The sequence below is a fragment of the Phascolarctos cinereus genome, unplaced genomic scaffold, assembly GCF_003287225.1.
Source record: "Phascolarctos cinereus isolate Bilbo 61053 unplaced genomic scaffold, phaCin_HiC Scaffold_1;HRSCAF=81, whole genome shotgun sequence".
Classification (NCBI taxonomy): Eukaryota; Metazoa; Chordata; class Mammalia; order Diprotodontia; family Phascolarctidae; genus Phascolarctos; species Phascolarctos cinereus.
Window position 1 is genome coordinate 54,642,840 of NW_027555514.1, and position 13,212 is coordinate 54,656,051.

Here is a 13,212-nt window from a genome sequence, read left to right on the forward strand (position 1 = left end):
CTAAAATGAAAGAAAGGAAAAGAGTATTAGAAAAGCATATGGAAACAAAAAGGGTGGTTTTATTATTATTTTGTCAAGGTTGGCATGCACATTTTTAAACCAACTAAACAACAGGTAGTTTTTACATATGATCTTTTATTTTGTTGCTTTGTTTGAATGTTTGAATCTCCAGACTTTTCCACCTCTGCCTTAGCTTCCTCTTCACCCTGGAGATCCAGGTCCCTTACTGCCCTTGGTGAGTTACTACTGTGAACCACCATCTGAGGAAATTTCTGGCCCAGATACAGCCCACTTCTCTCCCAGCTCTACTCCTGACTCTCTGGACTTTGATACCTTTCCCTCACACAGGTAGCTGCCTCTCCAGTTCTCATTTCAATGTTGTTTTCCTCCTTTGGAATATAAACACTGAGAGGGTAGGGCCTTCTTTCCTTTTCTTCTTTCCTTCTTTCTTTCTTTCTTTCTTTCTTTCTTTCTTCTTTTCTTCCTTCTTTTCCTTTGCTTATGTTTATATTCCCAGTGCTTAGCATAGTGCTTGGTATATAATAAATCCTTAATAAATGCTTTATCTAATATATCTATTTATCTTTTTATCTGTGTCTATTTATCTGTCTGTCCTTTATTTGAAGATTACTTGGATTAAAGCAGAACCAAATTTTAAAAGATAATCACTAAGATCATCCAAATCTATGGACCTAGGATCTATGGAATTTGTCTAAGTTTTTGATTATTGAAATTTATAATGGTAATTGGTGACTTTGCTAATAAAGCACAAGCTTTGTTCAAGAAATGGCAATTTTCACTTTTCATTTAGCCAAACAGTTGTCCAAATTACTGGGATTTTTCCAAAGCAATCACACACAGATACTCTAGAGAGTGTTATCACTTTTAATCCCAAAATTATTTTTTAATCTATCTACTATCTTTGGACAATCAGGAAAATTTTACATACATTTTACATAAATACAGAGTATATCTACTGAAATGCTACTCTGATGAATCCTTGGCAGTAGAGATGATCCTGGGGTCTCAAAGGTTTTACCATAGGGGAATACAAGCATTGTCAGGTAGGCTTCAAGTATGGGCCTGGCAATAGAATGGACATCCTTCATCTGAGCAGCAGCCTACCTAAGTTCAGAGAGGTTCCTCAGGTAGGCTGGTAGGTGAGAAACTTTTTTTCAGCCACAACAACTTATGAAATCATTTACTCTATCAGTAGAGAGAAAGGTCATGAAATCATGGCTCTTTTAAAACACTGAAAAAATACAGCATGTCACTCATTCATATCCATTCATTAGAAAATCTCATTTTTGTAATATATATATATATATATATATATATGTATATATACATACACATATACATATATATATATCTTAATTACATTTCAATTAAACTAAGATTCTTCATAGAAAAATGAGCACTTTTCTAAACCTCACGGTCAAATAAATAGATGCATTGTGGGTCCAGAGTGAGAAGGAAGGATGGATAATGAAATTAAATACTATACATACATCCAAATAATCTAAACTGCAATCTGGATGACTCTCTAAGTGAAAGTCTTCAAATGTGAGTTCAAACTGACTGCCTCTGTTGGACTTTAGCAACCAAAAGCATTCAGAACTGTGGTAGTACGGCATTGGATAGTTGGGAGACATGAAGATGCCACTTGGAGTCGTGAGATTTCCACCACAGCCTATGGGAGAAAAACAGAGGAAATAACATTCATCTTCCTTCTTCAGGAAAAAGTACATCCTTTTCTCAAGGTCAGAGGTTTCTACTATAACTCTTTCAAACAGAGAGGCACACAGAAGACCGTTGATCACACGGACACAGGCTGAAGAGGCCCCAAGTTGAGTCTATAATCTGACACTCCCCTCTTTGTCAGGAATGCCCTGCTTTTTTTAAGACAAAAGTCATAGGACAAAAAGGGTCTAAGAAAGAGATGATCACATGATGTCCATCATCTGTTGGGGGTATGATCAAAGGGATTTGGGTCAGGTCCAGGTTAGACTAGATTACCCATGAAGTCTCTTTCAACTTGGACATCATGTGATCATTTCTCAGGATGGTGAGAAAACTGAAAAAACATGATAAAAGAGAACACCTCCAGTTAAGGGGATCTCACTTTTAGCCCATCCTATTTTTTGATAGTCATAGCTGCTGGGGTGCTTTTCTAACATTTCTGACAAAAAGTTTTATGAAACTCCTCCCAATGCCTTCCTTCACTGAGTGAAGTAATTGGACTCAACTCACTCCCCTTTGCATCTTCTGCTCTGCCAGGTTTCAATCCCACAGAACAAGATACCTCTTGATGTCCCTATGCTCTCCTCCCTTTCCTGCCTCCTTGTGTGTGTTGTCTTCCCCCGCCCCATTAGATTATAAATTCCTTGAGGGGAAGGACTGTCTTTCTTTTTATTAAGTGCATCCCCAGACCTTAGCACAGTGTCTGGCACATAGCAGGTGCTTAATAAATGATGATTGGATTGGATTGCAAGTTATATCTTATTCAATCAGCCCCAAAATCTAATACATTGAAATCTTTTGGGTTTCTGACTTATACAGTATGTAAGCTAGCCCTCCCGGCTTCATGATATCTGAAAAAATGACGACAATGTCATCTATACCTTGATCAATGCCATTGATGAAAATGTTGAACAATCCAGGGTCAAGGAAAGATCCCCGAGGTACTTTACTAGACACAATCTTTCATCTTGATATTAACCCAATAATGATCATTCTTTGCATCTGGTAATTCAATGAGCTCTGAATTCACCTGTTTTTACTATCATCTGCCCTATATCTTTTCATCTTTTCCAAAAGGATAGGAGAAACATGAGAAACTGTCCCAAATGCTTTCCTGAGATCTACATAAACTATCTACACCATTCCCTTGATTTACCTCTAAAAAAAGAAAATTAAGTTAATTAGATGTGGCCTATTCTTAAGGAAGCCATGATTACTTCTTCCCTTTTGGAGTCCTCACAAACTATATATAGCCTTAATAATGTGTTCTAGAATTTTGCCTTGAGATACCAATAATTTTCAAAACATAATATGGATTGGGATGGTAAATCTCTTTGTTGTTACTCATGGCAATCGATGTCAATATCTATTTTATCTATTAATAATAATAAACTAATTTTTAGCCATTTTTACCTATTAACCACCTTGCTGATCCAAGAGATTTTTAAAGGAGCTTACTTAAGTTGGTCATATTTCATTTGTCTTTGCATCCACAGTATTTTAATATCATTCATGGTGCACAGTAGGGGCTTAATAAATTCACTGAATTATTAAACAAATTTGTTGGGTTGAATTTTTTTTCTACTCTCCAAACCCCTGGTACAGGTGAGAATTCTCCTCATCCTCTTCGTGCTTTTTTTTCTTCCTCATTTCATCCTTGAAGCTTTTCTTCTGCTGATTTGAATTCAGGTCTTTCTGACTCCACATCTCGTCTCTACTCACTTGCTTCAACACGTACAAAAGACAAGGACAACTTTACAGGGACCTGCAAAGAGTGTGTTATATTTGTGTTTCTACCAGTACCAAGTGGCACAGGTGCACAAAATACAAGTTGGTCCCCATCCTAGAGGAGAAATGAAGGAACATCACTGTCCATGATAACTTCAAAAGTACGGAGCCATTCCTCCCACTCTAGAAGGGAGACCAATGTGTGTCATGTGTGCCTGCATCCCATGGTACTGCTGGAAGCACAAATATCACAGACTCTTTGCAAGTCCCTGGAAGATTCTCCTTAAACTCTGTACCTACATGAAGCAAGTGGGTAGAATGCTAGACTTGGGAGTCAGAAAGACCTGAATTCAAAACCTACCTCAGACACTTACCAGCTATATGACTGTGACAAAATCATTTAACCTCTGTCAGACTCAGTTTCCCCATCTGTAAAATGTAAAATGGGATAATAATAGCACCTACCTCACAGAATTGTTGTGAGGATCAAATACCTAAAGCACTTTGCAAAACCTAAAGCCCCATAAATACTAGCTTTTAATATTTTTATTGGTAGCAGCAAAAGTAATCCTCGTTGCTAACTGTTGTAGTAAAATGTCTATTTGTGAGACATGATATGTAAATCTAATATGATCTATCCAATTCATTCCATCTTGCTGCTGATCTACAGTTACCCTCCTTTTCTTCCCTTGATACTAGAAAATTTATCCTCATTGGGAGAAAAGAAGAATGATTAATTCATTTGGCAGACACAAGGTCAAATTCAATTAACTAATGATACCGACCTACATCATTTCACTTTGCTGCTGACCCTCAGATAGCTCCCTCTCTTTCCCTGGACACTAGATTCTTTGCTCCTTCTGGAGGAGTACTAGTTTATTTAGCAGGAAGAAGCAGATAAGACACAAACACACGATACAAGGACCCAACAGATAACTGGACTGAGTTTTCCAATAGGAGTGCCTGCTCACACTTTACCTGTTAATGATGCATCCCAATAGGCCAAGAATCCAGAACTTGATATAAATGAGTCACTCTTAAATTTTATCCATAATTTGTTACTATGGGAGATTATCATTGGAGGCTTAGTTGTCCCACAGTATTGTCCCAGAAACGGTGAATTTTCATGGCCTCCATCTCTATAATCAGATACAGGAATAATTGTCTCAGTTAGACTATTAATATTGCTGTTCAAATATTTTATATAGATTTATGGACTGTAGTTGTAAACAAATCTGTTTCTATCAGTCCTCTCATGAGTCTCTAGTACAAAAGCATAATTTCAGCTTTTACACAACTAATAATATTAAAATAACTTAAGAAGTAGTAACTAGTAATGATATTTAGTGAATGAAATTACACACCTCCATGCCAAATCATAACCAATTTCAAACTAACTGATGTGCTTCATTTTTTCCCTCTGAAAACAAAACCTTCAGTAAGTATGATAGTAAAAAAATCTAGAAATACCCCAAGTACCTGACAGTTAAGGCACAGCTAAGTAGATTGCAGTACATGGGAATAGGGGAGTACTCTGCTCTACAAAGAATATGCAAAAACAATGACAATGTTTATCCATTTGGAAAAAATGTATATTAAGTAATTAAAAGGAGAGGAAGTAGAACTTCTAAAATTATTGCAGGATCAAAAAAGTTGTAAAATCAGTTATTTTTCAGCTATTGATGTCCAGATGTATATTTTCAATTTCAGAGTTGACTGAATAATAACACACATTTAACAAATAAAAATGAAGAATCCTGGAGGAAGGTTTGGGAGAGAATTGGAAGAAGAGCTCTTATTTATGAAATAAATATAAATATAAATAAACTATAAGTGGCATATTACTGCATAATTGAATTAAAAGAATCTAATTTGTTCCTCAATATGAAATGTGTCATAATTCAATCATTTTATTCTTGAGTCTTCTTTAGTAAAAAAATAAAAAAAGAATTCCTTTAACTGATATTTCCAGGATCTTAAGTACGGTTTACACGCAGCATATTTTTTGAGCTATAGATTCAACTAATTATACAAAGTAAGTGATGAGAGCTCACAATTACAGGGGAATTCATGCTTTCCAAAACGTTTTCTTCTCAATGACCCCCTGAGGTAGGTAACAGTAATGTTATCCTCACTTTCTGAATGAAAGAACCACGGCTCAGAGAGCCTGCATTGGTCAATGACCTGATCAAATTTGCCCAGGTAGTAAATATTAGAACAAGAACTGGAATCCAGGTCATCTGACTCCACATTTACTCCTTCAGTGGAAAGAACCCTGCCTCTGGACTCAGAAAACCTGGGTCCAAATCTTGCCTCTGATGCTTATTATCTGTGTGACCTTGGCCAAATCATCTACCTTCTTAGTCCTTGGCCTCCACATCTATAAAATGAGGGGGTTGGACTAATTATCTTCCGAGATTTCTCCTAGCTCTACATCCTATAATCCTTTGTTTCAGGAACAAATTGGTGGATATTTATTTTCATGCTCTCCCGCAGGCCTATGGCGATTAATCATTTTAATACAATTTAGCATTTTATTTAGAAGAATAATTCATGTTATTTTTGTAAACAAGATTATACTGGAAAGTAAAACTGAATTTCTTTTAAAATTTCCTGCATCAGGCTTTATCCAAATGGAGTTATATAGTCTTCCAAGTATGCTACAAAAAGAAGAAAGAAGTCACCAGAATTGAAAAACTTAATTGTACCAAAAATATGATACAGTAATACACTTCCTTACTTATTGATAAAGTATAAATTTAAATGAATGGAATTTCACTGTGTTTTCAAAGATGCCTGACTCAAACCAAACTCCAACTAGATATCATTGCTCTATAAAGATCTAAAGGTATAAAATATTCTCTTGAGATTGAACCCTACAAATGTACTAACAACAGCAAATGTGTATTTTTTTTTTTACAGTTTATCTTGAAACTTTCGGAGAGAAAAATACATGATTTGTGCTGAGGTTGCTTTGATTGCTAAGGGTGATTTATGTGTTTTAATTTTGATGGAAATTAAACCCTACTTGAGACTCTGACATTCAAATGGCCATTGTCTTTAATCTCTTATTGAAATAGAAGGTGGCATGGAATGCCCAAAAATGGAGTGAGTACTCCAAGATATCCTGAACTTCATGTGAATGGAATGATCTGTCCATTGAATCGGCACAAAATCAAATTCCAGTTCATCTCTGAACTATCAAAAGTGCAAGGAGAAAGTACTGCAAAAGAATCTGCTAGCTGAGGACAACATTTTCATAAACCCTCTGCTATGCTGGAATGTAATGGACGAACCCTATAATGACCCTTACAATCCTTCTATAGTTACAAGAAGGCACTTACTAAGGGATTCTGCTCAGAAGACAGATTTTTCCATTTGATAATAAATAACAGATAACAGTTCAAGAAAAGATGCTTACCTGATTTCCACATAGTCTGCAATGCAAGATGTACCTACGACAGTCTCCAAGGAAAAGTTGAAGAAGTACAATGCAATCTGATGGCCTATTTCCACTGTGATCGTATAAATGCATTCCACATTATTGGGGTAGTTATTGGGGAAGTTGAGGGAGGACAGATGGCCAAACTGATCTGTATAGTCTTCGAAGCATGCTATGAAAAGAAAAGAGAAGTCACCAGGACTGAAAAACAGTGGCACCAAAAATAGGACCCAATGACACATTTCATTATTTATTTATTAATTCATACGGTCAAAAAAGATGAATGATAATGGATAATGGAGAGCTTTAATGTTTGGAAACTGCTAAACATAAAGTATGTCACTTTATCCTCACAATAGCCTCATGAGGTAGGTGGTACAGGTATTCTCCCCCCATCCCCCATTTTATAGATGAGGAAACTGATACCAAGAAAGGTGTGACATGGTCATATTATTAAGTACCAGAGGCAGGATTCAACTTCATCTGTTTTCTTACTCCGAGTCCAACTTTTTTCCACTACCCCATGTTGTCATTATTATTATTTCTAATAATAATTCCAATAATAATAAAAAATTCCAATTATTCAAATTCTAATTATTATTATTATATTCCATCTTTTCATCATTTTATAGAGAGAGTGTAAGGACAAGTCACTAACTTATTCTTTTACATTTAAAATGACCTAAGAACTATTACACGGGTAGATAAAAGAAATACATTTTGTAATTGAATATAAGTATTAAGGTGTAAGCTCATCTTCTGTAAGCTCATTGAATGCATCTTTAACAAAACTCAGTAGCAACCAGGACAACAGAGATGACATGCATCTCATCTTGTTCCCTCATGATTCTGATTACTCCTGCTAGGTCTTTATCTTTCAAACACTTTTCATTCAATACAGGTTGGATAGTCTGAGAATTTGATGTGATAATATCATCAAAAACATTTTTTTTTGGTGAGGGCAATTGGGATTAAGTGATTTGCCCAGAGTCACACAGCTAGTAAGTGTCAAGTATCTGAGGCCAGATTTGAACTCAGATCCTCCTAACTCCAGGACCGGTGCTCTATCCACTGTGCCACCTAGCTGCCAACCATCAAAAACATTTTTAAGTTGTTATGGATCAATGTGATAGTCAGGTGACTACAGGCATCAGTTCCAGTATAGTTAATTGTTTGCATCCTCAACCAAGAATTGTAATGTTATCATCATCATCATCATCATCATCATCATCATCATCATCATCATTCAGCAACTACTATGGGCAGAGAATTTTTTTTTCACCTGAAGATGTAACATTCAGACAAGTCATGATTCTACCCTCATGGATGAGACACATAGATATCTATGATGCACAATATAACATGATAAATGCATCAGACAATCAGTTAAAAGAGAATCAAAAAGGAAATCTTTTACTGATCAAGGCAACGAAGGAAAGCTTACAGGAGGAGGTATCTTTGAGTTGAGCTATAATGATGGGCTAGGATACAACAATAAAAGGAAGAAACTTCAGGCATAGGGAACAGAGAATGATTACATGATGCATTTTGGAGAAAGAATAGACTAATAAGTCTCAATTTAGAATGCATAGAGGGTAGTAATATGTAATAACATTGGAAAGATGGAGTGCTGCCAGATTATGGAAGGAATTGAATGCCAGGAAAGGGCATTTGAGTTTTACTTAAAGAGAAATAGAGAACCAATGACAATTTTTGAACAAGAAAGTATCACAATAAAATTAACAGATAGGATAATTACTCTGACAACAATATGAAGGATGGACTATAGATGGAAGAATGGAACTAAGGAAAATTATTGTAATCAATAGTAAGATGTTGAAATAGTAAATGTTTTTTTACATATTTTTTCTTAAAGCATGCTGGTTTGAATTAATAAATCTTTTTAAAAATTAAGTTATTAGGAAGCCATTATAATCATCAACAAGTATTTATTAAAGCTAATTAGTCAATAGCCTATGAAGGTGGTAAGGAGGATCTGTATTAGGGTGGTATCCGTAGGAATAAAGATGAAGTAATGCACATGAGATATTGCAATATGAGTACGTAATTTATTAGATATGGGAAGGGAAGAAAGAAAAGTCAAAGATAGACACTAGGCTGCAAAACAGAAGAGTGGGTAGATGGTGATGCCAGAAGAGATAGACACAATGTAATCAGAAAGAGATATGTTGAATTTGAGGTGTCAGTAGAATGTTCAGATGAAAATGTCCTGAAGATGGGTGGATAAGTATCTGGAATTTGGAGGATATTCAGGGCTATTAATACAAGCTTGAGTGTTATCTGCATGGTGATGATAGAAGAATCTAAGGGATTAGCAAGGGACAGAGGGTAAAGAGAGAGAAGAGAAGTAGGGCAAGAACAGACCTTGAGGAACACCAACATAAAGAGGTAGGAAAAAGATAAAAGAGCTGACAAAGGAGACAGAGGAGTGGTTCAGTAGAAAGGAAAAAAAAGGATTCTGGAAGCTCGAGTTATTAGAGGAGTCATCAATATTAACATAAATAATGTATACGTGGGAAATAAAATATATTTTTGTTGTTTTTCATTTGTTCAGTTGGGTCCAACTCTTCATGATTCATAAATAATGTATATGCATATACTGCACATATACACTACAAAATACTATATAGATTACATGTACATATGAATATACAAAATACACTTATATGCCTTTCCTGAACTTATAATTCTCTATTAACAATAGAAATAACTGCATTACAAAAACACATTTCTAGACATAAAAAAAATAATTAACTTTAAAATTAAAATTAAGTTATATTAAGGAAGTATTACATGGATATTAGCAAATTTGGGTAATTTGGATTTAATCTTAGTATTACACAACTTTGTAAGTCCGGTGAACTGTTTGATTTGTTACCATTATAAAAGTTAGAAAGTACACATACATTCTGTACCTAAAAATAAAATCAGGTTAAACTAAAGGAAATCATATGGTGAACCTAACAACAAACCTAATTGACTCTTTTCTTCCCTTTGTTTGTTATCATGGAAATGTGTGTTTGGAGGAAAAAAGTACAATTCATATTACAAAGTATTATGATATCAAAACACAACAATAGGGTGTAGGCATTTTTATCAGTATTTCCTTCCCTTTAGTTCTATAGTATTTTAATGGAACATAGAATTCCATGATTAGCTTTACCTTGCTTATGGTACCATACAACAATATCAGAAATGAAAACTAAATCCAGTGTGCAATGATTGTACTAATTTTTAAATGATATTTACGGTATTTCAGTTAATAAGTAATTAGTTTAAAACTAATATGCTTAGTGAAACTCACTATAGGTCAATCCTTCAAAGACCTATGATTTCACTGGTACTCCCTCTACTAATGTAGACTGCATTCCTACTGTGCCTTAGTAGTCAATCTTCAAGAGATACTTCACAAGAGACATGCTGGAAAAAATTCAACATCTGGTAGCCAGCCTTGTGGTAATGGCTTTCAGATGACATACATAGTCATCTCTGGGACCTTACTCAAAGCCTTTCCAGATTAATGAAGTCTTAAAGACCTCATTGTCCCTTCCATACCAGTGGGAAGCATCAGAGGATTCAAGGACTTTGCATACAAGTGTCAAGAATCCAGAAGAATGTGGTTCAACTGCAACCTAACTTCATCTTCCATTGTGTGGTTTGATTTCCCAAATACTCATCCATTAAAGAAAACTAATGGAGCATTTGCAGGGTGGACAAAATGCCCTGTCACATGATTATTGTAAAAATGTGATAACTTAATATTAAAGTTAGAGGATATTGTGGGTCAGGCTAACAGGGAACATCAGTTGGGTTTTTTTTTTCTGTTTTAAATGGCAAAGTTCAAAGTATATGGAGGGAAATGATTTGGGTGGTTTTGAATTTTTTGGTAAGGCTTCACTTAGATGAAAATCATGTTAGCATCTGAATCCAAAACTAGAATTATAGGCTTTTCTGTATTCAACCAAAATAGAGCCACAAAGTTCCAAAAGCCAAGGGGAGAAAAGAAGAGAACTATATTAACTGACTCAGGCATTACCGCTAACATTAGCTACTAGGAAAATTAATGAACAAAATATCCATTAAAGAAAACATATTTAAATCTGGACTACTCTGACATGCCCCAACGACTCAACGTTTGAGTCACACAGAGAGCTGTGGCTTCTAGTGAAGCTGCCATCCTATCTCTTCTTCTAGAAGATATCAAAAGATTACCAAATTATAGAACTGAAGCACATCATAGGACCTCAGATCTAGAGCTGGAAGGGACCTTAAGGGACATACAGTCCACGCTCCTCAACTCATAGATGAAGTATCTGAAGCCCAGAATGGTTAAATAACACTTATCATGTCTATGTTGATCATTCTCAAATCTATTATCCAGCCCTAACCTGACTCCTAACCTCCAGTCCTTTATCTCCAACTGCTTGTCAGCCATCTAAAAATGGATGTCCCATTGATATCTTAAAGTCAACATCTTCAAAACTGAACTCATAATCTGCCAAAGCCTACCCCAACCCATCCAAACTTCCCTATTACCTTAGAGGGCATCACTCTCCTCCCAGTTTCCCAGGCTAACAATCTAGATATCATCCCTTAGCCCCTCATTCTCTCTCACCTACTACCCCCATATCCAATCTGTTCCCAAGGCCTGTGGATTTTGCCTTCATAACATCTCTCAAATACACCCCTTTTTCTTCTTTGATGCTGCCACCATGCTAGTGCAGGCCCTTATCACCTTATACCTGGACTAGTACAACAGCCTACTGGTTGGACTTCAGACCACAAGTCTTTCCCCCAGGGCAGTCCACCACCCACTAAGCTTTCAAAGGTTTGCCAAGGTCAACCTCCTACTCAATAAATTCCAGTACCTCCTTTTTACCTCCAGGGTCAAACAGAAAATCCTTTGTTTGGTGTTCAAAGTCCTTCATAATCTGTCTTCCTCTCCATCCCCCACCCCTACACACCTTTCTAGTCTTCTTACAGGTTGCATTTTTGATGTGGTTTGGGGTGCTGGGAACTCTGAAACGCAAGGGTACAGGGGTGTCTGTCTCAAAAGAATTCCACTACTCAAAGCTTCCTTCAGTCAGAGTAGCAAGGTTTTATTATAACACCAGTTAGGTGGGCAGAAGTCCTAGTAAATCTACATTGTTGTCATGCCAATAGAAGTGGCCAGATTCTAAGAATCTGAGCAATTTAATGAGGGTAAGATTGGTATTTACATACAGGAAAAGACTGTGAGAAGATCTGGATGGGATTAAGGAGTGGTAAATAGCCTGGGTGTGGCCAGGTGCAGACAATAAAAGGAGTTAAGTGTTGGAGAGTCACAGTGAAAGGGCAGTTAAAAGGATTACTGAGTAGAAATGTAGGGGAAAGTTCAGGGGCTGGGTTGTGTTCAAAGACTTGGTCTTTTCCTTTCAGGGGTCCAGCTAGAATCCCATAACCCCATCATTTTCACTGGATGTCCCTCATGCCTGGAATCTTCTCTCCAGCCTTCTTTCTGCCTCCAGGATTCCCTGGCTTCCTCTGATTCCCAACAAAAATCCCACCTTTTATAGAAAGCCTTTTATCAATCCTCCCTAACGCTACTGCCTTCCAATTTATCCTGGATACAGCTTATTTACACGTACTTTTTTACATGTTGTCTCCTCCATTACACCATGAACTCCTTGAGAGCTGGGTCTGTCCTTTGCCTTTCTTTGTATCCCCAGTACTTAGCACAGTGCTTGGTACATAATAGCCACTTAATGTTTATTGACTGACTGACAAAACGCTGACATTCCTCTGTTATAACCTCCCGATGTTCCATCTTTACTTAATCTTTATTCTGCCTAAACCTATTCTTCATACTCATGATGAGTTCCAATACTGCGACCCTTCAGCATTTTCTCAGGCCCTATTCTGGTTATCCTCCCTTCCCAATCTTGATCCTACAGGCAAACAATTCAACTTCTTCATTAATACCTCACTCCCTTTTCCCAAGATCTCTCATTCTTAACCAAACCCCAACCCTGGATTATTTTTACCTACTTCAGTTGGAAAGAAGTTCATGAGATTCAAATAGAATGGTCAATGAGAAACCCATTAGCTCAAGTACCACTTAAAGCCACTTCAGGAGACAGACAGATTCAAGCAGGCTGGTATTTCCTAGAAACTAACACAGCCCAGTCCCTCTACCAGGGGCTGAACAATCGCCTAGACAATGAGTGAAATTCTGAACTATGGTCCCACATTACCTCATCTCCCCACCGCTGGCAGGTTTTACTCTATAAGAATCCCTA

At 36.5% G+C, this 13,212-nt stretch overlaps 1 protein-coding gene across 1 annotated transcript in view; it reads right to left on the reverse strand.

Moving 5' to 3' along the window:
* CUBN (cubilin) overlaps positions 1-13,212 on the reverse strand; it is a 324,592-nt gene that overhangs the window by 237,605 nt on the left and 73,775 nt on the right. The window contains 3 exon segments of the mRNA XM_020966874.2: positions 1,512-1,693; positions 4,450-4,610; positions 6,893-7,085. Of these exon segments, the coding sequence (XP_020822533.1) occupies positions 1,512-1,693; positions 4,450-4,610; positions 6,893-7,085 (536 nt within the window).